Genomic DNA, 26,495 nt, shown 5'->3' with positions numbered 1-26,495 from the left:
TACCCTCCCCATCGCCCCTGCCCTGAGTGTGACAGTGGCAGCGCCCCAACCCCCTGATCAGCCCTGCTCTGTGGGTGATAGAGGGCGGCGCCCCAACCGTCCCTAATGGGCCCTGCTCTATGTGTGATGGGGTAGAGCCATAACCTCTCCATCGGCCCTGCCCTGAGTGTGACAGTGGCAGCGCCCCAACCCCCTGATTGGCCCTGCTCTGTGCATGACAGGGGGTGGCGCCGCAACCTCCCCATCGACCCTGCCTTGAGTGTGACAGGGGGCGGGGCCCCAACCCCCCAATCGGCCCTATCCTGAGCATGACTGAGGGTGGCATCGCAACCTCCTGATCCGCCCTGCTCTGTGCATGACAGGGGGCGGTGCCCCAACTCCCCAATCAGCCCTGCTCTGAGCCCGACCAGGGGCTGCACCTAGGGATTGGGCCTGCCCTCTGCCACCCAGGAGCGGGCCTAAGCCAGCAGGTCGTTATCTCCCGAGGGGTCCCAGACTGCGAGAGGGCACAAGTGGGGCTGAGGGACCCCCCTCCCCTACCCTGAGTGCACAAATTTTTGTGCACCGGGCCTCTAGTATTATATAAAGGTTCCAGGAACTTCTAAGGTCTAGAAACCCTATCATATGGTACGTGAGGTCAAAAACACTTTCAAAATAATTGAATTCAGACATTCTCCATCTTTTTTATTCTTGTTCTCTCGCGTTGAAACAGTATCATTCTCCGGGCAGCACGCTATGTGGTGGTGTCGCTGCTCTCACGGCCGATGGAATATGTGCTAGAGTAGATGTTTTTGAAAAATTTCTTATGTAAAGGTAGCCTGAGACCAAAAAATTCCAGAAGTGCTGTTATTGATAAAACAAACAGCTCATCTTTATTCTGTGCACACAGAGCTGTACTTTTCTCGGTGGGACAGTTCTTGGAAATGAAGGGACAAGCCCGTTAAAAGTGGAACAGCTTTCTGAGTGTGTCCCAGGGGAGGTAAGGCACCACTTTGGGGCAGAGGATGGGATTTACAAATCACGCCCCTGCTTATTCAACTCCACAAGTCTCAACACAAACACTGTCGCTTTAAGTTTGCTTATCTACAGCTACGTTGGTGGAATGTTTTCTATACAGGCAGACAGGAAAGGTTCCTAATTAAATTGTGTTTAATTCAGCTGTAAAACCACCGTCTTTAACCTCAGCTATCTGAATGCTCAGAGTAACCTCAGAGGAGCAAACATTTTGTCAATGGAAAGAATATACAGAAATGTCGAGGGGCAACGTTTTTATAACAGAAACATAATGAAGATAATTTTAGGAACCGCATAGGAGTCCTCTACCCTAGAATGCACAAACATTTTAAAGTATAAAGTTCTGAACCAGTGCAATGATAGCATTTTATAGGCTTTTGCTAATAGACAAGCAGTTCCAATAATTTACCTGTTTGGCAATGTTTTCACAATATTTGAGTTCCAATTCAACCTCGAGTTTCTTCAAGGCTGCCTTGATAGCTCTTTCCTTTTCCTGCTCTAGATCCTGCTGGGCCCCCTGCTCCTGTCCTTCTGCCACCATTGCCATCTCTTTCTGGGAAACAGCATCTTTGGCGGCTACCTGGTCCGTCTGGCTGTAACAGTCAGAGGTTGTCTTTTTCATTGCCTTTGCAGTTTGAGCCAGCTTAGCCTGCCACTCCTTTTCAATCTGTTGAAAAAGTTCTTCTTTCATCTGTTTTCAAAAGAAAAATCGTAGGAGAAGGAAAATATTCAAATCATTATTAGTGAAAACTAGGATAGCCAAAAAGACAGCCACAGCTGTGTTTGAAAACCATCTAGACATTGTTGTGATAATTACATGAGGTTTGGAAATAAAGTCTGTGGAAATATGTTCTCAAGTAATTCCTGAAAATTACTCTTTGACCTTATCTACGTGACATAAATCACATGGAAAATTTAAGTATGTCGTGTAAGGTCAGGCTTTCTTGCTCTCAAGATGCAACCTGCTGGAGGCTTCGGCATTGCCGATTCCAAGATGACATGATAGGAAGAAAGGAACAGGGGGAGAAATGGAGAGAGGAAGAGATGGAGAGAGGGAGAAAGAAGGGGAGGAGATGGGAGGGGGGAGAAGGGAGGGAAGGAGAGGGGAGAAGAAAGGAAGGGGAAAACTTTTGCTATTAATATGTGTTTCCCATGAACATAAGGCTTTCCACAAAGCAGGCACTCTGCACGTCTAATTAATGAACCTAATTTCAGTCAGTTGAACGGTGTCCACCTGGCCAGCAGCCACAAGGACCAGAGCAGCACAGACTCAGGTGCCTTGTCCTTGACAGCCTAAAAGTCTCACCAGACTGTATGTCCTCGGCCTGCACGCAAGCTGTTCCAAGCATGGCACCTGCCCCCTCTCCTCTCCTAGGTAAGCCCCGGCCTAACCCTGGCCGAGGGCGGAAACATTCCTGCCGTGGGGTCTTCTCCACGTGTAAGTAATAAAGGCTACATCCTTCCTCTCTGGTCCCCCGTGTGGGTTTTTTTTTTGGACTATCAAAGGATGGTGTGGCACTCCTGGGATTGGAGCTCTTCTGTCACAATGGTTGTCTGGGTCTTTTCTGGTTCACAACTGACCTAGACTAGTTCTGTCTTAAATGCCATCTGATTCCTCCCCACCACTGGCACATGCCGACTAGATGATCTCTATGTCTGTTCAGTGCTCTGTGATTTTGGAAAATCTCCAGCGACCAAGGGACCCATTTCTTCACAATCAGGTCATGGGGACTTGCAGCTGCACCACATAGGTGAGTAAGTTGTCTGATGCTGCATCACAAAACACTGGTATTATTTTTTTGTCTGATTATTTTTTGTTTGACTATAGAAGAATTCCTCCAATTTTCCTCTCTGTGTATGTCTATCCCTCAGGAGATTTTCCCATTTGTACCTGCATTTCCTTTTGAATCACAGCAGAAAATTGCTACCAATTTTCTCTGTTTGTGGGGTATATCAGTTAATTTTGTGCTACCTCATAAACCAGCTAAAATTTAGTGATTTAAAACAACAAACCTCTCTTATTTTTCATCATTCTGTGGGTCAGCCAGGGCTTGATTCTGGTCTAAGCCAATACAGCTGGTCTCTGCAGGCGACTGGGGCTGCATGGTCTAAGCTGGCCTCACTCACATGTCTGGTAGTTAGTGTGATGTCTGCAAGGGCAATGGCGATGACTTGATCACATGTGTCATCATCCAACAGGTTATCCCAGATCATTCACATGGTGGTGGCCACAGGGTTCCTGAGAGCACCAAGGTTCCAAAAGCCTCAATGCATCAATGCTTCCCAATGGCCAAAGTCAGTCATGTGGCCAAGGTCAAATTCAAGGATGAGAAAGAGTCTCTGCCTCTGATTGAGAAGAGCCACAATATCACTCTGCAATGGGGCATGCATTCAGGGGTAGGAAGAAGGTCTGGCCATTTCTGCAATTCACCACAGTGAGAAAAACCTTGTTCCCTCTCTTCACAGAGGAAAAATAGTAGATTTATTGGGTATAGGGATCCGCCATCTGAAGATATTACAGAAATATCTATTCTGAAAGTTGTACCACTAAAGGGAAAGAAATATTTGGATAGTTTTAAAGGACTTAAACTTATTTTGCATGGTTCAAACTGCAAAAATCCCTCTAACTTGTAAGGACTGACTTAACCTGTATTATAACTAAACTAGAGGCCCAGCACACGATCGAAATTGCGCAAGGAGGTGCCTCACCTCCCGCCGTGTGAGGAGGCACCCCTCGGGGGGCCAGGACCCAAGCCTGACTTGTGCAGCACCAGGCCTCCGCGGGAGTCAGGCCTGACTGGCGCCTTGGGCAGCCAGGACCTGCACCTGACTTCCACCCCAGGCCCCCCCGCCCCCCGATCTCCCTGCCTGTGTCCGCTCAGGGCCACCGGAGCCACTACGCTGGCTCGGGCAGGCCCCGCTGTCTGTCTCCATCTCTGTCTCTGCTCCAGGCCTTCACCTGTGCACACAACCTCCTCCTGTCTAGTCGTGACCCGTTACGGCATCCTGGCCTAATTTGCATATTACCTCTTTATAGATATATATATAGATTTAGATATATGAGCCTTAATGTGTACAGGTATGGCATTATGAATGGGACTAATGAACATCTCTGCCTTGTCTATGAGTCTGAAGGGTTCTGTGTACATGACTTTTTTTCCCTTTCTCTGAACAATCCAGGTTAACATGAGGAAAGTTCTGTGTCAATAACAGCTTTAGAACTTGGAATTCAGCTCCTACTTAACCCCCAGCTAGACTCAACAACTGTTTCAGAACACAGCACATATGAAACTTTGGACTCCTGGTTTTGACTGTCTTTTAAATTCTGTATCCAGACTAAGTCCCTGTCCTGAAGCTCAGCCATAGGAAATACCCAAAAAGTTACTTACTTTTTTCCAGAGTCTAATATCATTCTTCCATTGTATGAGTGTGAAATATATCATAGGCCCAGGTTGGTTTGGCTCAGTGGATAGAGCGTCAGCCCGCGGACTGAAGGGTCCCAGGTTCAATTCCAGTCAAGGGCACATGCCCAAGTTGTGGGCTCGATCCCCAGTAGGGGGCGTGCAGGAGGCAGCCAATCAATGATTCTCTTTCATCATTGATGTTTCTATCTCTCTCTCCCTCTCCCTTCCTCTCTGAAATCAATAAAAATACATTAAAGTATATGTATATACGCACATATATATGTATGTATATGTATATACATAATAGGAAAACAGTTTGGTATATCTTTATCTACCTCTGGAGGATACAAAATAAAGTCTCTTAAATTTAAAGAAATGCTGTTCTGACTGGCTTAGAAAGACTCCTAAGCCATATAAAGAATATATATATATTAGAGGCCCGGTGCACAAAAATTTGTGCACTCGGGGGGTCCCTCAGCCCGGCCTATGCCCTCTTGCAGTGTGGGACCCCTCGGAGGATGTCCACCCCAGTGGGGACCCTCACCCCATGGAGGTTTGGCCAGCCTGGGTGAGGGGCTGATGGCTGTTTTCAGGCTAGCCACACCCCCGTTAGAGTGGGGGGTCCTCCCTGGGGCCCCGGCTGCCGGCTGCCATCTTGGTTGGGTTAATTTGCATATAGTCGCTCTTATTGGTTGGTGGGCATGGCTTAAGGCATAGCGAAAGTACAGTCAATTTGCATGTTTGTCTTTATTAGTGTAGGATACATATATATTTATATTTATATTTATATTTATATTTACATTTATATTTATATTTATATTTATATAAAGAGAAGGAAGGAATTAAACTTTTCATGCTCTAAGTACACTGGCCCTTTAAGTGTGTGTGGGGGACAGGGTGTAACTACAAAGGGACAGATAGCACAAAGGACTTTTTTAGGATGATGAAACTGCTCTGTATCCTGATCAAACTACATGTGTTAAAATGTGTAGAACGGTATACCAAATTTAAAAATGAGTCAATTTTACTGTAGGACAATTTTTCGATTTTTTTTTTTCAATTTTTCAATTGTAAAGAAAAAAAATTAACCTGTAAGTGTCTTCAGAAGGGCCAAATAACAGTTTTGACTTTTCTTCCTGCCCCAGTGCAAGCACTCAAGAGCCCAAGTACCAGTCTGCAGCAGCTATAAATTGCAACTGGCCAATTATATGAGGTCCAATTTTACAGCCAAATTGATTCCTTTTTGTTTTAAATGCTCACCTGAGGGTATGTCTTCATTGATTTTAGAGAGGAAAGGAGAGAAAGAGAGAGACAGAGGGAGAGGGAGAGGGAGAGAGAGAGAGAGAGAGAGAGAGAGAGACATCAATTAGTTGCCTCCTGCACTCACCCTGACTGGGGTTCAAACCTGCAAACTAAACATGTGCCCTGACCAGGGATGGAAACCGCAACCTTTTGTTGTATGGAACAACATTCCAACCAACTGAGCCACCTGGCCAGGGCCAAATTGATTCTTTTTAAAGTACCATAAAATATATTCCTGAAAAGAATTACTTCTTTGAGAGAATTGATCTTATGCTCTTGCCATTGATCATATATATGTATATATATATTTTTTAAGAAAGAATAAAAAAAGAATCACAGTAGAGATCTATTTTAATTTTTATAACATTACTAAAAGCTACGTTTTCAACTTCTAGGTAATTTAAGATCCCTTCTAACTTTTACACTTCCAGTACTAACTTAAACAGCTCCCTTTAGAATTATACATGACATGTTTTTTATGTTTTTATTAACCTACTCAAAAGTAATCAAAATATTTGAGTTCCTCACCTGCTCTTTACTGTTCTTTTTAAGTCTGTGGTAGCAAGGCCTTGCTTTCATGTGACTTATTCTAAAGCTTCTGTTTAGAACACTTACTCAGGCCTTTAAAAATATTTTCTAATCTAGATGCAGGTGGCTTTCAAACTGTAGTCTATACCTGGTCCAAAGTGGGAGTGAGACTTGTGTCTGGATGAGACTCTGAGGACAGGGAAGAAAAGAAGAGGTGCCCCTCTTTCCACGCGATCGGACTCTGGACACTCAGCAATGGCCGCTTGGAAGAGCCAGGGAGGAGCAGAGCACACGGTAGCCCCCCCCATTTCCGAGAGGCCACACTGACACTGACCTTTCTCTCCACAGCCTCCATGCCACCCCCTTCCCTGTCATGAAACCCAAATTCAAGTGACCACTGAGCCCCCTCCAGAATGCAACAATGCTCCGACACTGGCGGAGAAATGGGCCGGAGCAAAATGCCCCTGAAGGAATACTCTGTACCGGGCTCAGGGGACTGGTTAGGATCGCCTGAGCAGCCCACAAGCAAATGCAAAATGAGGATCTCAGGTTTCAGACTCAAAGTGGCTCAGGTCCACTCCTATTTTCAGAACTCTTTTTGTCTCTTAGGAAAAGATCGATACAGAAGAATGACTTTCTCCTATATGTAGGCCAGTTTCTACTAAGATCTTAATAATCATCTCAACACTTAAGAGAATGATGTGAACTATATTAGTGTGAAATCGCCAAAAGAGACGTCCACGTATGCCTTCCTCCCGCACAGGAGAACAAGTGTACTGGTTTCAATGAAACAGTGAGGCCGGGGGAATCAACTGAAGGAAACAGGGTATGAACTTGTGCTGTACCTTCTCCTGCATCTGCTGCTCCTTTTCGATGGTCTTCCTGAGAGTTGATTCTAGGTTATCCTTCTCTCTGCACACTTCCAGGTAACACTCCTGCACAGCGGCCATCTCCTTATTCATCTTATCCAGTTCAGACCTTGGATACACAAAACCAGCAGCTAAATGACCACAAAAAAAAAAAAATACAAGGGCTGCAGGACAATGTTCTCTAAAATAGGAAATAGGAGAGTGCTGTCTTCCAGCTTCGAAGGCAGCTAAACTGTTTTATTCTCACCTAAGTTGCAAGCGAGTCCCCTCATAGACCTCAAAGAGCTGCTGCTTCTCCACAGCATGCTTCGCTAACAGGCTCTCGCGAATCTGGGCTTTCACGGCTTCATGGTGCTGCTGGTAAGTCCTCTCACACCTGCGAACAAGGCGGCCAGCGGAACCTAAGGCAGTGCCCAGCTTCACAAGACACCCCAAGTCCACTGGTTTCCCTTCCTCCCTTTCCCTGACTCTTCTCTAATGCACATGATAATTAAGGTCACATTGGTTGTCCCCAACCAAAAATGGTAATGATTAATTTCACTGTATCATAAGAATCTTCAAATTTTTCTTTCCTCAAATGTTTCCAGAAAAAGAATTAGTAACTTGGATTGAGGATGTCCTTCACACAGAGAGAACAGTCTGTGTTGAGGACTTGTTTATAAAAAATGAATTGAAATAACTGAGGGTATGTGTGGTTCCTAAATTGCAAGTCATCTACATTAAACATAAATACTTCGTAGTACCAAACTCACAAGTAAGTTACGTTCCAAAAGTCCGTTTCCAAGTTTATGATTTGGTATTTGGAAGACATGCCCTTTCACAGATCTCTTCCTTATATAGAACAGCCTTTAAAACATCATTACGCTATCCCATTTCAATGAACCACCATTTGATGGTGCTATAGAACCCAACACACCACCTAACATCACTTCTATGGAAAATGGGTTCCAAATTCTAATTTGAGAAGCCAGGGACTCGTCTTCTCCAAGCTAAGGTCTCAATAGGGAGGGGTCACTCCATCATTTCTCTCGAATCTTTTTTAGGGGGGTGTGGGAGGGGAGGAAGATGAGGGGAAAACAAATGGGGAGGGTGTCCAGGAGGCAGGCATTATATAGACTTTATAGACTTTACCTATCAATAGTTTCTTGTTTATCACGGTCAAAATCTTGTACCATTTGTCTCATTTGATTGCATAACTCCTGATTTGTATTTCTCAGTTTTTCTTCCATTTCTTTTAGTGCCTACATATAAAAGAATAAAGTGTTTGTTGGAAATAAACATCATTTTCAATGATTAATCTCATTTTTAAACATCCTCTGTACTTTATCTCTACCCTGTAACATTATCTGACATAGCATTTTCATAATTCCACAAAAGTCTCTTCATGCTTTGATAAGAGTACAGAATCATTTCATTGACAGGGAGCTTTCCCTAAGGAGTAAAAATTTAAATTTTGTATTTTATTTGAAATATATGAAATGAAAACACTTAACCAGAGAAGTATTGGCTAATTGATGTCTTAAAATAAGTCTTAAAATTAACAATCTTCAGTAGCCTTTTAAATAAACAAAGTTTTACTTTTTGATCAAGGGCCGGCTAAGGAGGAAAGAACACCTCTATTAGCCAAGCTACTGTACAGACAGAAAACTGGATTTACACTAACTTACTTTCTAATGAAACTACTACCCTGTGACCAACACTAATGGGAAATAACTGGAATCCTCAATCACCTACTAATATCCTTATCTACTAACCCACATTGCCTCCGTATTTTTGCATTTAATGAAGCCATGGAAATTCTCACAAAATATTTTTTAAATTTTTAATTACCTGATTTTGTTGTTGCAAAACTTGAATTTCGTTTTCAAGTCGCAGCATATCATCTTTGACAATCAATTCAGAAGTAGAAGAGGCATCTGTTTTAGTCTAAATGTTTAAAAAAAAGTCAAACATTTTTCAGGTTCTTAAAAAAGTCTAAGTACTTATCTATCTATATAAAAAGCTAATATGCAAAGTGTCCCCTCAGGAGTTCAACCGGGAGACTGGGAGTTCAATCTCTCGCTATGAAGTGCGCTGACCACCAGGGGGTGATGAGGAACATGGCAGGCAACCAGCAGCGGTGGCAAGGCGCTGAGGAAGCAAGGGAAGGAGGAGGCGGGGAGGTGGAGAGGCGGGGAACCTGACCAGCCCTGATCGCTGGCCAGGCCTAGGGACCCTACCTACCCATGCACGAATTTTGTGCACTGGGTCTCTAGTTTTGAAATAATGTCACACAAAGAAATTGCAGAAACAGTACAAATGATTTCCATATACCTTTTACCATGTCCCCAAATATAACCACAGTACAATGATCAAAACCAGGACATTGACTAGGACACAATACTATTAACTAATCTACAAAATTTTCTGATTTTCCTCTAATGTCCTTTTCTGGCTCAGGATCCAATCTATGATCCCCCACTGCACTTACGTAGTTGTTACATCTCATCGGTCTCCTCCAGTCTAGGACAGCTCCTCAGTCTCTGACCTTCAAACTCCTGATATTTTTGAGTACTAACCAATTATTTTGTAGCATGGCCCTCCATTTTTGTTTTTTTCTGATGTTACTTCATTAGTAAATTCAGGTTATGCATTTTTGGCATGAATGCCACAGCAATGATGTGCATGCTTTTCATGGGAGCCACGATACCAATAGTCTCGTCACTGGTGATGATCAATTGATCAAGGGAGTGTCTGCAAGTACCTTCACTGAAAAGTTACTATTTTTCCGCTTACAATTAATAAGTACTTTGTAAGGAGATACTTCGAGACTATGCAAATATTTTATTTTTCATCATACTTTCACCCATTAAATTTAGCATTTATTTATATAACCAGTATTAACTCATAGATGCATATTTTACTCAACAGGAACAATTTTTAAGGCTTATGATAGGCTTTGGCAAATTTTTTCCAGAAAGTTTGTACAAATGTATACTCTCATGACTTTGTCCAACTCTCTTTACCTCCAATGGCAGTGACTATCTTTAAATAATGGTTGTATTTGATGGGGGAAAGGGTATCTAACAATGGCTTCCATTGGCATTCCTTGTATTGCCATCAGAGTGGAACCTCTTACATCCCTTCATTGTTCATTTGTTTTACATCTTCCCAAGTTTGTCTCTTTACATGACTGCACGTTTTCCTCTCACCATCTAAATGTCTTCCGTATTTATTTTCATGAGTTCTTTTTCTGATATTTTTTAAATGATTTCAGAAAAGAAGGGAGAGGGAGACACAGAAACATCGATGAGAAAGAAACATCGATTGGCTGCCTCCTGCACTGGCAATCGAGCCTGCAACCCAGGCGTGTGCCCTGACCGGGAATGGAACTGGCGACCTCCTAGTGCATGGAATGATGCTCAACCAACTGAGCCACATAACCATATGACTTTCAAATCATAATGCAACCAGGCTATTTATGACTTTTTTATTCACTGAGGGGTACAAAGGTTGAAAAAAAAATAAAACCTACATTATTAGGCTTGTTGATTTATGTATTTACCTGAACTCTGAGCTCTCTTACACAATGCTTAAAAAATATCATGTACCAAGGTTCATTCTTCTCATTGGGGAGGGGAAGGTATGTATATCTCATTTCCAGGTGGGGTGACAAACACCAAGGCTTTGGCTCAGTCTTCCAATTCACAGAGCCTTCACTTTCAGAGGGAAGCTGCTTAGTTGCTGACTTTCCCCTTTTCACTTGCCATCATTTCCCAGAAGCCATTGCCCCTACCCCAGTTGGCAGAGAAAGTAGCTAAGACTGCTTATTCTGTTAGCTTCTCTCCAGATTTGGGGATACTAATGACACTTAAAAAGAGCTCTGTCTCAGGAGAATGGCTTTCAATTTTTTAACCTGGCCTCCAGTTTTTTTTTTTACCATCACCCAAGATACGTTTGTTTTTTTTTTTATTGATTTGAGAGAGAGAAACATCAACGTGAGAAAGAAACATCGATCTGTTGCCTCCTGAATGCACCCAAACCAGGGAATGAACCTACAACCTGGGTTATGTGCCCTGACCAGGAATTGAACCCACATCCTTTTGTTGTATGGGGAGGATGCTCCAACCAACCAAGCTACCCAGCCAAGGCTGGCCCCTACTTTTTAAAGTTTTGATATTCATTTGTGCTTCCTTCCCCACTGGTAAGTTTTTATTACTAGAAATGGAATATGCAGATACACTAAAAAAAAAATTCTTTCATAGCTATTACACAGTTTTGACCTATTTTCACACTGCAGGCACACAGGGCCTAGATACCTGCACTTGTCAGCACAAAACCCTTACAAACATCTTGAAAAAGAGAAGGACCACATAAATGGCACAATAAAATCTCTTTCTAAAGGTGGAATTCTGAAGACATTATCTTCAAGAAAACAAGAACTATAATAGTACACCAACTCTTGTACTATCTTCCTAATTCCTAAAAGATTCTAATGAGGAACCTTCTAGGTTGGCTATCAAACACTGCCTATCAAATACCTTGGAATCAAAGTACGGCTTTCACCACAACATGCGGTGAGGTAACGGTCTCTATTGAGTGTCAGGCACAGAAAGGCTCTCTGTTTTACATATTATGCTTACAGAATGTTAAGTGCAGGTGCAGACCCTGACTGTTAGTGAGGAGTCTGGTTTCCTAAGGCCTTGACCACATTCTACCTTAACAGCCCAGTTTTCAACTGGAATGATCAGCAAAGTATCGGATCCATTCCCAATCATTACACAGTGCTATGGATGGGCAGACTCCTAACGTTCATCACCTATTATCCTAGGAATGCCAGAAAACAGCACCGCTTTAGATAGTCATATGATTGGAAAGCAAAATACTGATTCTCTATCATAATATTAATTTGTTCTGCATGAGGGATATAAACCAACATAAAATGTACTACAAGGTATGTATAATGCAATAAATATATCAAGACCTTTATAATGTTCATTTAAAAAATGCCAAATAAGACAGCATACGTAGCCCTGGCCAGGTAGGCTCAGTTGGTTAGAGCATTGTCCTGATACACCAAGGTTGTGGGTTCAATCCCCGCATGTGGGGTATTGTGTCACCCTGCACATACAAAAATCAACCAATAAATGCATAAGTAAGTGGAACAACAAATTAATATTTCTCTCTTGCGCTCTCTCTCTCTCTCTCTTCTCTCTCAAATCAAGAAATTTAAAAAAAATTTTTAAAGACTACATACATAAAAATTTTTGCTGGCTTTCTTAATTCTTACAAAAGCTTTAAGGAGAGAATTTTGATGGCCTAGTTATCTTTAAGAACACATCCACACAAGTTTAAATTGATGTGTTATTTCTCGTAACATCCCTACAGCAAGCACAGGAGTTCAACATTATATCCCAGCTATAACCATTCTTTCTGGAAATCAATGAGACACCTAAATGGTTTTGGCCTCATTAATGATTTCAGAAATACTGAGCTTACACAATATGGATTCTATTCCCATGCCCTCCTCGCTCCAGTTACACCAGCTTATTTGCTACATTCTTTTATTAACTTCTGTTCCAGGCTGAAATGTCCCTTCCCACCTGGCTCTCCTCGATTTATCCTTCAGGACAGAGACCCAGCATGGCCTCCTCAAAGACTTCGCTAGGCTGCCTGACCACCCCCCCACCCCGGCCAAGCCCAGGTGGTCATTCCTTCTCCTGGCACTTTGTGACCAGTACCACCCTTATTACACAGTTATAGGTGCCCATCCACTGCAGACCTGCATTGCTGAATGTGCAGCCACTAACCCACGTGTGCTTATGGACACTGGTGCTTATGGACCCTGGCCAGGTGGCTGGTCCAGACTGAAATGTGCAGTTAAGTCAAAAATACAGTTTTCAGGGACTTAGCACAGACACACAAAAATGCAGACCACCTTATAACAATTTTATGCTGACTAATATTGAGAATATTTTGTATATGTTGGGTTAAATAAAATATATTAATAAAATTAACTTCACTTATTACTTTTACTTTAAGGACAGTACTAGATTTTAAGACTCTACTGTATTTCTCTTGGACAGTGCTATTCTAGATTCAAAGTTCCTTTAGGAAATGGCCATTGTTTCTTTTATCATTGAATCCCACAAGACCTTGCACAAAGCACCTTTAAAAAACAAGTTGACACTGAATGATTTGTCCTTTCTCCATGTGCCTCCCAACCCTGCTTTCTGACTTTAAAGACTAAATAGAAAACTCTACTATTAGAAAAGATGTGGGAAATGCGTGACAAAGGCAAGACTTGAAGGTGTCCATGGGCTAATTAGATGACTGAACTTGAGAGTTTACTTAAAAAAACCACCCACTGGTTAAATTACTGTATCCTCTCCCATTCCCCCCTCTAGGAAGTAGATCCTAGATGTTGTATGAATTCAACAAATATTTATTGAGAAAATATGCAGAGAATTATCAACTCATAAGAATTTCCTATATAGTAAGTTGAGGCAGAACAGACATAGCAGCAAGGGCTAAAGTCACACTTAAAACACACACACACACACACACACACACACAAAATGCAGCCCTGACCGGGTGGCTCTGTTAGTTGGAATACCACCCACACACAAAAAGGTTTTGGGTTCAATCCCCAGTCAGGGCACATACGGAAGGCAACTGATTGATGTTTCTCTTTCACATTGATGTTTCTCTTCCTTACTCTTTCTTTCTTCCTTTCTTTCTCTTGTTCTCTCTCCTCTCTCGCTCTCTCTCTCTCTCTCTCTCTCTCTCTCTCTCTCTCTTTCTCTCTCTCAAAAATCAAAACATATCCTTGGGTGAGGGAAAAAAAGAAAGAAAAACCAAATGCAGACTACTAGGAAATGACTATGGCAAAAGAGAAGCTGGACAAAAGGAATATTCAAAGAGGAGGTAGCCCCCTTCAACTTATTGATCAACTAGACTACAGAGGTAAAGGAAAGGCTAAAACAGAAAAACAACATAGGCCATGACCACCATCACTGCCACACATGTGAAAGTGTACCTGTCTGACCAATGCCACCAGTAATTTCAATAGAAAACAAAAAAAGCATCACGATACCTGAGCTCAGGTTCAGACTCAAAAACAGGTTCCTACTCTCCTAAATGTTAGGGTACTCTCACCAGAAAGTGTAAACTAATTCACTCTGATCTAACACAATTTGAGATACCAACTTTCACTCCCATCCTCTTTAAGAAACATGGAAACAGTTCAAACAGCTTGATTTACAGACACTGGATGTTCTGCGGAGAAGGGGGTCTTTCACATGTGGTCGTTAACACTGAAATCGATGTTGTACTCATCAAATATAGTTACTCAGAAGAGGGAACCAGACTGGGCAGGCCTTTAACAGGAAGAACACTATTATTTCTAGAAAATAAATTAGAACCAATTAAATTTCCACAATAATTTAGAACCATAGAACATCCTGCAAACCGTGTGTTAATAGGACTGTTTTAATGAACACAGTTCCTAGTTTAATGGATCAGGAGATAAAACAGTACTAACATAGGAAGTAAAAAAAGTTTTCCATCCAGGAGGAAAAAGAATACACCATCTACATTAATCTTCCTCCTTCCCTTTCCCGTTAGTTGCTAGGTCTCTCCACCTTGTTTTCTATTGGGAGTACACATGGGCTTGAACTTGTAAAATGTGAAAAAGGCAGCTATCCATGGAGGGCAACCCTAAAGATCTCCGTGAGAGCACGACCTTGGGGAAATAACCTCCACCTATTTGTCATTCGAGTGTTTTAATTTCATTGTGCTTCAAGGTTGACTCTGTCACCTCAGAAGGGTCACTAACTGCTCCAGCTTCCTTCCCTCATCTATAAAGTAAGGAGAGTAACTGAAGATATAAAGGCAGATTAGTGACTCCGACAGAACCTGATTCTGTGCCTCTCCCCCTGTAACACCATCACTGCATAATTCATTTCCTTATATGGAATGACTTTCATTACAGAAATATGGGCCAGAGAAATGTGACGGACACCATGCTAAGTGGGGAACTTAGCTAGATGTTAGTGCATGGTGGTATGAGCCAATCTTGAGGAAATGCAGATACCGAGTTACATAGGATGGATGCTTCCTTGGATTTGTGATTTTAAAAAAAAATTATCTAATTAGCATCTCAGATGCCGAGAGTAACCAGAAAATGTATTCCTTTAAGTGGCATTCCCTTCTCTAAATTCTACTTCTAAGAAAGTAAAATGAACCCCTGAAAGACAAAGGTTTAACTTAACTGTGAAAATTGTAAGCATTTTCTTTACTGAGCTCTTTAAAAATGGCATTTTAGCTCTACAAACTCTACGAACCTGGACCGCGATGCTTTCTACATCCCTCTCCCCTTGCTGTAGGTCTTCGATTTTCTTCCGACAGCCTTTGAGGTCACTCTGCAGCTGAGACACCAGGTGGCGCTTCACGGAGTTGCTGCCCAGCAAACGCTGCACTTGTGCTTTCAGCCTCAGGATCACCTCATCATTGGAAAGCTCCTTATCTGGGTCTTCCTGCTGGACCATGCTAACGGAGAAATTGCCATGTTTAAAATTAAATCAAGTAACGGATCAAGCATGGTTATTCCTTAAAAGCTACAACCTGAAGGCGAACCCTGAAATACTTTCTAAATAATGTATCAATTATTTGACTATTCTGATGACTAGATGGTTGTTATATTAAATTTTATTAAATCAAAAAAAAAAGCTACAAACTGCAATGGTGGCCATGTGTTGTGACCTATACAATCCTATGCCAGTATTTTAAAAGCAATTTTAACCTTTGTCAGACACAAGGCCACTTTGGCTACGTCTCCAAATACAGGAATACATTTATTCCTAGGAGGACCATTCCTAAGCTTAGTCCTGCTGCCCCATTGCAAGGTCAGCCACAGGGACTTCAATAGGGCACGTGCTTTTGTTTTTGATAAGCTGCACGAGGTATATGCCTATATGTGTGTCCTTTAGGACTTCGGGAGAAATACAACAAAACAAAGGAGGAAAAAACAGTAAACACAAGTCATCCTAATCTACAATTTCTGTATCCCGTTTACTAAAACACAAGTCTAAGTGGATATCTGAACAACTGGAAAAAAATAAGAAGAATAAAAGCCATTTAATCCCAATTTTAGTTTCAATAAATTTCAAAGCTGCAATGAGAATTTCTGCTCCTTCTTATAATGGATTAAAAGAACCAGATTTATCTTCCCACCTTAAAAAACTGGAAAACCAACTAAAATATATGAAGCAATGATTTTTGGTCGTTAGGCAATTGGCAGCATAGCACGGTGATCCCTGAGAAAAGAAGAGCAGATAAGGGGAGGTAGCCCTAGGCTGCCACCACTTCCTGCCTGCATCCTCCAGGGTGGAGCACAGGGAGAGTGAACCCAAACAGGACCCAGCAATCTCACTGAGTTGCAAGGACCTCAGTTTGGGGAGGACAAAATGGCTAAAATTTGAGGAGGAAAAGAAAGTCACAGAGAAAGAGAGCTCCAATCAACCAAAGGACTTGTATGCATGCATATAAGCATAACCAATGGACATAAGACACTGGGGGATAGGGGAGGCTAGGGGACTGTCTAGGGCGGGGGGGAAAAATGGACACATATGTAATACCCTTTGTAATAAAAAATTAAAAAAAAGAAAGAAAGAGAGCTCCAGAGCTCTACATACAAATGTGAGGAAGTTACCTCAAGACGAGGAAAAGCACAGAGGGGAAGTATTTGCATTCCAATGAGCCATAGTGGGTAGACCTCCGAATTCAGAGCATCAAATATTGCCTGAGTAATGGGGCCAAATAAGCCCCAGATTAAAGGCTGCTCTAAACCTAATCTCACAAAACCTATAAAATAGCCTCAAAAGGATAAAGTGAATTCCAGGTAACTTAACTGTGTCACAGGGAAAAAATGACAGTATTTTAAAATATACAGTAAAATCCAACTTCTAAAATACAAAAGTTTAAGTGTCCAACACCAATCAAAATTTACCAGGCACACAGATAAGCGGGAAAGAAAATAACAAGGAGATAAATCAATCAATAGAAAATGAACCAGAAATGACACACGCAATAGAATTAATTAAATATACCATATGTTTAAGAAGGTAGAAAAAAATCAAACATGATGAGGATAGAAATGTAAGACATAAAAAAGATCCAAATTGGACTTACAGAGACAAAAAAAAATCATAATATGGTTGCCTAGAGCTGTGTGGGCAGGAAGGGGTAATGGAGAATAACTGGTAATGAACCTTTTGAGCTTGGCGTGTCAGCTTTTTGAAAAACCCTAACTTATCTCTGGTGCCGTGTCACATATAGAAATTTTTTGACATTTGCAACCATAGTAAAACAAAGATTTATATTTTTGATATTTACTTTATATATTTAAATGCCATTTAACAAAGAAAAATCAACCAAAAAAATGAGTTCGTGTGTCACCTCTGACACGCGTGTTATAGGTTCGCCATCACTGGTATAGGGTTTTAGGTGGGGGGGATATTAAAATGTTCTAAAATTTGGTTATGGTGATGGTTGCACAACTCTGTGACTATACTAAAAACCACTGACTGTACCTTAAAATTGGTAAATTTTATGGTTTGTGAAATATATAAACAAAACTGTAGAAGAAAACAAACAAGCACAAACACTATATGAGTTCCATTCGTATGAAGGCAAACCCAATCTATAGTGTTTAGGTATGAATATTAGGTCTTGAAAGGATAACAACAATAAACAGAAACAGAAAATGATTGCCGTAAGAGTCAAAATAGCAGCTACTCTCCAGGCTGTGACTGGAAAGAGGACTGTGAGCAGTTTCTAGACCTGGGCAGTGGTTCCATGGGTATTCGCTTTAAAATCATTCATTAAGTTTATGCTTAATGCACTCTTCTTTATGTGTTGTACTTCACAATTTTAAAAGGTTTAAAAAGTAAACTAGACTATAAAAACACTAGAAAAATACCACCAACAAAATTTTAAACAGGAAAAATGATAACTTTCAACACTGGCTAGGTACATAGAAATAGGTACTGTCAGGATGTGGGAAACAATGCAAACTACAGGGCTACTTGGCAACATGTATCAAAGGCCTCACATAATGTGCAAATCCTTTAGCAAGAATATTCCTCCACATCTTAAGGAAATACTCAAAGATGTGAAAAAGACTTGGCTACAAGGATGCTTGTAATAATAATGTATTATTTACAATTTTTTAAACATTGTGTCACTAACTAAAATATATTACACTCATCCACATATCCATTAGTAAATATCCTATATAATAAAAGCCTAATATGCAAATTGACCAAATAGTGGAATGACCGGTGGAACAACCAGTCGCTATGAAGTGCACTGACCACCAGCGGGGCAGACACTCAATGCAGGAGCTGCCCCCAGCCCTCAGGCCCCAGGCCAGCCAAGGCAGGTGCCAGTGGGGGTCCCCCGATCACCCCACAGAGGGAGGCAACCAGCGGCGGTGGCAGGGGCCAGGGCCGGGGAACAGGCAGCAACAGGCCGGCCAAGGTGGGTGTCAGTGGGGGCCCCCCAATCACCCCACCAGTCGCCCTACAGATCGGCTCTGATTGCTGGCCAGGCCTAGGGACCCTACCCAGTGCACGAATTTCATGCACCAGGCCTCTAGTATATAACAATATCTACTGACTAAAGATTTCAGAATGTATTAAGGCACATTATAAAACTATAGTTTACATTATTTTATCTCTTAGAAACATCAAAATCGATGTGGAACTTATATACCAAAATGTGCCTTGGCCAGTGTGGCTCAGTTGGCTGAGCATCGTCCCAGGCACTGAAAGGTCACCAGCTGGATTCTTGGTCAGGGCACATGCCCAGGTTTCAGGTTTGATCCCAAGTTGGAGTGCATGTGGGAGGCAACCAATCTAGGTTTCTCTTTCACATCAATGTTTCTCTCTCCTTCTCCCTTCCTCTCATTCTCTAAAATCAATAAAAACAGATTTTTTAAAAAGACATTATATACTAAAATGTTAATAAAGGTTTTCTTCATGGGAGTTGAAGTAAGATTATAAGTGCTTTTAATTTTCTTGTTTTCTCACTCTGTATTTTCTTTTTTTTTCCATAATAAAGGAGAACGGTACTTTCAAAAATAAATATTGATAGCATGTACCCTTAAAATGATGTTAAGAAAATGGAACCTCATTGCTGTGGTCTTCCTCCACAAAACCCAAAGGGAAAACATAATTGTGAGATAAACAGCAAATTCCAATAGAGGGGCTTCCTAGAAAACAGTTGACCAGTATTTCTCAGAACTGTCACGGTCATCAAAAAGAAGGAAATTCAATAACCAATGGACACAAGACACTGGAGGGTAGGGGAGACGGGGGAAAAGTTGGGGGGGAGGGGACATGTAATACTCTTTGTAATACTTTAAGCAATAAAACAAAATTAAAAAAAAAAACACCATTAAGTTTACTCTAAGCATCTTAGAACTGAAAAAAAAAATGTAATGGCTCCCTATTTAGATAATAAAGTTTTTCCATGAAAATTAAAAAGAAAAAGAAGGAAATTCGAGAGGAACCTAAGGAAATATGACTCCTAAATATAATGTGGTACCTGTCATGTGATCCTGGGACAGAAAAGGGACATCAAGTAAAAACAAAGACCATCTAAATCAGCGATGGCGAACCTTTTGAGCTCAGCATGTCAGTATTTTGAAAAACCCTAACTTAACTCTGGTGCCGTGTCACATATAGAAATTTTTTGATATTTGCAACCATAGTAAAACAAAGATTTATATTTTTGATATTTATTTTATATATTTAAATGCCATTTAACAAAGAAAAATCAACCAAAAAAATGAGTTCGCGTGTCACCTCTGACACGGGTGTCATAGGTTCGCCATCACTGATCTAAATCAACCATGTATATATCAGTCAATGATACTATATCAATATTATTTCATTAACTGTAACGAAGTATTGTGCTGATTTAGGATGTTAATAGAGGAAAATGGGTGCAAAGTATACAAAAACTGTTTGTATTATTCTAATTTTGTTTAAATCTAAAACTGTTCTAAAATATTAACATCTATTTCTTAAAAAATAAATATAGTATCTGAGTTAAAATTTTTACTGTTTTCAGCTTCAAATGATACCAAACGAAACATTAGTATATATGCTACATGTACACATACTCACGCACACAGAGAGAGAATTAAGAACATATATAGTTTAACATAATAAAAGGAGCTCCGTCCAATATGCTACATACTTATCGATATACTGTTCATATATGTGATAAATATGTATCACAGTGTATATGTAGATCTCAGTGTATGTAAATATATGCCTGCATATATATATATATTGATCTCACCTATTTTAACCACTTCTATCTATATAGAAACAGAATATGTAAATATAATAGAAATAGACTTATATAAGAAATAGAATATAAAACATTGAATGCATCTGCCCATGCTGTGAGACATGGTGAACTGACTTTAAGCAGAACACTATTTTGCTCAGTTAACAAATTATGCATCCCTCACTTCTTTCCTTACTGACTGCTGACCACTGAAACAGCACATCGTGTACTCCTGGAGGGAGCCAAGTCAGAGAGCAGAGAAAGTACTTGCTAAAATAATTTTCTCTTCTTTTCCAAAAGGGAAAAGTCAACGGGGGTGACCAGCCCTGCATAAGGCTCACTACTGAGCGCTGTGGAAGTTGGTTCCCCTGAATCCAAATAAACTGTAGTCCCTTGTGAAGCCTGCTGAGAAGACCAAAGGGAAAAGGCATTCCACTTGTTAAATGTTTATTATTGGAGCTTCGCAGCCAACTATAATAAGGGAGAGGAGAAGCTGTCTGCAAGCCACATGCAGATTTAGTTACTCCGATTCCACGAATGTGAAACAGAACACGGAGACCAAGCCCTTCACATTTACCAGGCGGTAGCTGAGGGATGCAGTAGCCGGGGATGGAAGCTTGGAGCCGCTAATAATTGGGGCTGTGATTTGAAAGCAGCTCAAATCAACAAAGAGCTAAAATTCTCGACAACGGGAAAACCGTTGCTTCCTCTTGTTCTAAGAATCACAGGCCAGCAGAAGAAAGGTACAAATCTTCTCTCCTATTACAACTCTCACGTTGATCTGAGAAAGAATATTTCTACTTCCTCCTCTAAACTGAATTCTTATCTATTAGACTGCGGGTAGGTGGGATGACTGTAGCTGAACCTTTCTTCAGATATCCCGTGTTTCACTGAATTCTTCTCAATGACTGAGCCTCAATGACTATCCACGATGTGTTAAGTTACTCTCCACTTTCCCAGTTGTACATGGCTGGTATTCCTTTTCCCACGATAGAGGTGTGATGTCTCAGATTTATTATCTATAGGAATAGGCTTTAGATTACTATAAGATTTTAGCTATGAGTATTATACTTAAGTAGAGAGAGAAAAAGTAGAATACATTTTAGTAGACATTATGATGAAGTCAGTCTACTTGAAAATATATATATTATATACACATATATAATATATATACATATTATTATTTACCCAATTTCCAAGCTAATTATGGCATAAATTAAAGCAATAACATACAGCACTGGAAAGAAAGCTTTTCTGGCGTGAACTAAGTATTTAAAATAGAAGACATAAAGAATGACGTTTAAGGCCAAATGGTTTGACTGTCATGTAAACACAGAACAGCAGGTTTACGTGACAGTGAAGTTTGGGGTTCAAGTACTGGCTCTGCTGATAATGGTCCACTTTCTTGGGCAGAAGAGTTTAGCTCTTTGAGCTCTGATTTTCCCAATTCTAATGTGATGACTGATAACGGATCTGACCCTTTTCTCAAGGTTGAGATGTGGATCAAGGACCTTTTATATTTTTTTTTAAATATATTTTATTGATTTTTCACAGAGAGGAAGGGAGAGAGATAGAGAGCCAGAAACATCGATGAGAGAGAAACATCGACCAGCTGCCTCCAGCAGAAAGCAAGTGCTTCACAAATGTGCATCCTCTCCTCCATTCATCTTTTAAGTGTTTAATGATTCCTAAATATACTCCCTCCTCTAACATTACCATGTCCTCCCCCGTCAGTTCCAGGGAGGGACAATAAAACAGCCCCTTCCATAGAACAGCTAAAATAGCTGTGTTAAAAATCCCTATTTTAAGCCCTGGCCGGTTTGGCTCGGTGGATAGAGCGTCGGCCTGTGGACTGAAGGGTCCCAGGTTCGATTCCAGTCAAGGGCATGTACCTTGGTTGCAGGCACATCCCCAGTGTGGTGTGTGCAGGAGGCAGCTGATCGATGTTTCTCTCTCATTGACGTTTCTAACTCTCTATCTCTCTCCCTTCCTCTCCGTAAAAAATCAATAAAAATATATTTTTTTAAAAATCCCTATTTTAAGAAGAAATCCCTATTTTAAAAGTAAGGCCACAGTAAGGTTCCTAGGGAAAATTAATGCTTATTTTCTCATATACTACTGATAAATGCCAGATGCCTGCCTTCAACAGTGTTAATATAATAAAAATAATATGCTTCGCCTTAATAATAAAACAGATCCATAACCTCAATTGTAGAATTTACTTTGTATATTTTAGCTAGTCATTTTTTTACCTTACTAAAACTGATGTGCCTATTGGTGCTGCAGATAGCGCAATATCAGTTCTTGAGGTTTCTGTTCATTTTGATATCAGGCGTTTACACTTGGGAGCACAATGGGTTGGAAGGGATGTAATGATCCCATTACTAAAACATACTGCAACCTCTGGTCAGCTCATCAGCTCATGCCTGGTGTCAGTTGTTTACCAAGCCTCATCAGCACTAATAATGTAGACTTTTCTACAGTAAACTATTTTCTCCATACCTCTTAACTTCGGATTTCTTCCAGTTGGCTTTTTTAATACCCAAATCCATGTATGATTCCATGAGTTCTGCGTTTAATTCTCCTTCTGAGTCACTTGGAAGTATACCTAGTCTTGCAGCAGATTCATAGAGAGAAATTTCATCTTTTAGTTCTGTCAATTCTTCCTACAACACAAAATTATTAAAAGTTATTTTCATGATTTTCCTATAAGAAGGAATCAGGCATTTTGTCTATGCTTCAGATTCATTTTAATGGTCAAGAGAAGGCAGAAACGCTTCTTCAAATACATGTTAGCACACATTAACTAGAACTTTACAAAGGCCAGCACGGATCAGGTTTTCCAGCAAACTGAATGGAGGAATGAATACAGGAGGAAGAACATGCAAGTTGGTTCTCTCACACCTCCCTCACATTTTGTTCTCTTCCATGAAAAGTACCCCTGGAGCTGAGGTACCGGTGGCAGCACTTTTTGGCTCGCTAGAGCAGGAGACAGAGTAGACTGGTTTCCCAGCAACAGCTGTCCTTCATGGTCTGCCAGCAGCGAAAAGGCAAACCACCTCTCTCCAGTGGAGGGTCTCCGGGACCGCTACCTCCAGCAGGAAATGTCAGCGGCGCCGGAGGAGGAGGTGATAGCACCCCAGCTGCGCTGTAGGTTTTCACGCCTGTAGACAACCTTTTCTCTGGGGCACACACAGAGACAGGCCCCCTGGGCTTGACTCCCCAGCCATAGGGGCGAGCCTGTGAACAACTCTGACGGGCTGCTCTGGAGATGGTCCACTGCCTTTTTGATGTAGAGAAATCCAAGGTTCAGAAAAGTGATGTAATCCAGCCACCCACCGTCTCTTCCAAGGGGCCATGCTCACCTGCAAAGCCCTGTTCATGCTTTCACTCATAGCATGTGCCTTCTGCGCTTGCTGCAGCTGGAGCCGGAGCTGAGCCACCTCCTGGACTGAGCCTAGCGGGGAAGGGTCACAGAATACACCAAACGTAAATGGCCAAAGCACCTATGGGGTACAGAAGACATGAATCCACTGAGGCTACAGAAGGTGGGATTCTGCTTTATTACGTTTTAATATCTATTCAGGTGCACACAAAAATAGTCAGGGGACCCAGAAAGCACAGGCCCAAGATTTAATATGGCTCCCCATATGTCTTTGGGAAGTTAAAAACATGGGCTACTGTGACCTTGCTGTGAATCAAATCACGTCTCCAGACCTGAACACTCTAGAAGTCCTTTAATAGGAGCATAACATTAAAACTCATAGAAAGCCAAAGTGAAAATTCTTTGGAACCCCTTTCTATCCTCTAATAAGAAAACTACATCTGGTTGCCTTTAGCTTCTTTCTAAATGTTTTTATTTCCGCCACCCTGACCTCCACAAGTGAAAGAAGCCTATTAGAATTATGCCTCTGAAACTTTAGTAACCTAGTATTATAAATGTAACAAGGGAGGTTCCCATTTAATTTTTTTCTTGTTTCTTTTATTCTTTTTTTAATGTTTTTATTAATTTGAGAGAGAGAGGAAGGGAGAGGGATAGAGAGATAGATGCATCGATGAGAGAGAGAAATCAACCCGCACACAACCCCACCGGGGATGGAGTCCACAACCCAAACACATGCCCTGACCAGGAATGGAATCCAGACCCCCTGGTTCAACCACTGAGCCACACCCTCATGGGAGTCAAATGAGGTGGGGGGAGGGGAGAGGATTCCATTTACAAGGGACTTTATTGGGTTTCCTCAAAAGAAAATGAGCATCTGGGAAATGTTTAAGCAAAGTAATGATGACATATTATGCAACTAAGAAAATCATATTTTCAAATCCTTTAATGGCAAGGAAAAAGGCTCATCGTTTATGACATGGGAAATAAAAGAATACTAAACTAAACCAGGAGGGGAGACCTAAATAGAGCATGGTCCAAATTTTGATCAAAACACACACATTTAGACAATCTTTGACATTAGTACTTTCAACTTGTTTTGTTTTGTTTTGTTTTTTAGAGAGTGGGAAAGGGAGAGAAAAACATCCATGTGAGAGCAAAACATCAATCGGTTGCCCTTGCACATGCCCCAAATAGGGCTGGGGATAGAACCTGTAACCTCACTTTTTGGTGTGTTTTTTTTTTATAAGAGAAAGCTTCTTTAGAAAGTTATAGAGGTAAATGATGTGAGCTTTAGAAGAACTGGGCTCAGGAAACAAGGCAGAGAAGCAAAAGAAGGGCCCTTGAAAATCAAGAGAAAGAAAGCAAAGTACACTTAAAAAAGACTCCAGTGGGCATGCTCTAGGGAGCAAAAGAATGAGCTAGGTGCTCTGTCTTGAGGGTTTTAAAGGTGGAGATCTGAGGGGAGGTCTTAGCAACAGATCTCAATAGAATATTCATCAGCTTTCCAGGTGTGTCCTTTCAGGGCTGTGGTCTCCACTGATTGGTGGGATTCAGAGCAGGGGACCATTAATCCTTGCAGCTGGTCCTGATGTCAGCCCTGGCATGCAACTGAGGCCTAGACATTATCACTAAGGAGTTAGTGCTTCAGGGAGTGGTTGTGCAAGGCCCTGCATGGGAGTCGAATGAGGCCACTCTTCAGCCCTTTGTCCCTCCTCTAAGGGGGTCTATCACATGGCTAGCGGCATGCCAGGAGAGAAAGGTCAGGGGAGGGTCCGAACCGCATGACCATCAATGTGAAGGGTCAGGGAGTCTAAACCTGTGACCAGAGACACTCCAGGGGAGGAAAGGTCACCCTGAGGCAGGTCCTTGTTTTCCTAGTTTTGCCCATTGCCAGATACCTGGGGATTTCTGCCCAGGGGAACTTCTATACCTGGCCCATCATCCTTGCTCTGCTCATGTCTACCACATCCCCAACTCCAGGGTCAGGGCTCTAATTGACTTTTGAATAACCCACTCATACACGTTGTACCAACAGTCAGAATTAGTGGCGCCACTGGTGTAATGGTATCATGCAAGATTTCCAAGAGTCAGAATTGACTTAACATGCCAAAGTGTAACTTTCATATATATGTTAATTAATAACCCCTGAGCTATTTCCACAGCATGGAAAATAAAAATTTGATTATTTTATTGCCTTTTACTCTAATATCCACAATAATAAAAGACAAACATGCAAATTGACCATACCTTTGCTACACCTTAAGCCATGCCCACCCGCCAATCAGAGCAACTATATGCAAATTAACCCAACCAAGATGACGGCCGGCAGCCACAGAGCTGGAGCGAGCAGGAGGCTTGGTTGCTCAGTGTAGGAGGAAGCCAAACTTTCCGCCTGCTGCGGCCAGCTCTGAGCTCCACTCAAGGCAACAACGTTTCAATTATAGAAGATAAATAAACCCCAGATACCTGCTTTCAGCCAGCCATGGCCACGGAGCCTAGAGCAAGCAGGAGGCATGGGTTGCCCCTGGCAATGGAGGAAGCCAAGCTTCCCGCCTGCCCTGGCCGGCTCTGAGCTCCACTCAAGGCTACAAAGTCTCAATTATAGAAGGTAAATAAATCCCAGAATAAAAAAAATTTTAAAAAAGAAGAGGC

The 26,495-nt window shown here is 41.5% G+C and overlaps 1 protein-coding gene across 1 annotated transcript in view; it reads right to left on the bottom strand.

Moving 5' to 3' along the window:
* Positions 1–26,495, bottom strand: part of CEP152 (centrosomal protein 152kDa) — a 107,267-nt gene that overhangs the window by 37,930 nt on the left and 42,842 nt on the right. The window contains exons 11-18 of the mRNA XM_015558951.1: positions 23,824–23,915; positions 22,961–23,124; positions 15,442–15,646; positions 8,948–9,043; positions 8,249–8,358; positions 7,365–7,493; positions 7,094–7,226; positions 1,424–1,705 (exon numbers count right to left, since the gene is read on the bottom strand). Of these exons, the coding sequence (XP_015414437.1) occupies positions 1,424–1,705; positions 7,094–7,226; positions 7,365–7,493; positions 8,249–8,358; positions 8,948–9,043; positions 15,442–15,646; positions 22,961–23,124; positions 23,824–23,915 (1,211 nt within the window). The remainder of the gene's footprint in view (positions 1–1,423; positions 1,706–7,093; positions 7,227–7,364; positions 7,494–8,248; positions 8,359–8,947; positions 9,044–15,441; positions 15,647–22,960; positions 23,125–23,823; positions 23,916–26,495) is intronic.

The sequence above is a fragment of the Myotis davidii genome, unplaced genomic scaffold, assembly GCF_000327345.1.
Source record: "Myotis davidii unplaced genomic scaffold, ASM32734v1 scaffold132, whole genome shotgun sequence".
Classification (NCBI taxonomy): domain Eukaryota; kingdom Metazoa; phylum Chordata; class Mammalia; order Chiroptera; family Vespertilionidae; genus Myotis; species Myotis davidii.
This window is presented reverse-complemented; position numbering and strand designations above follow the sequence as displayed.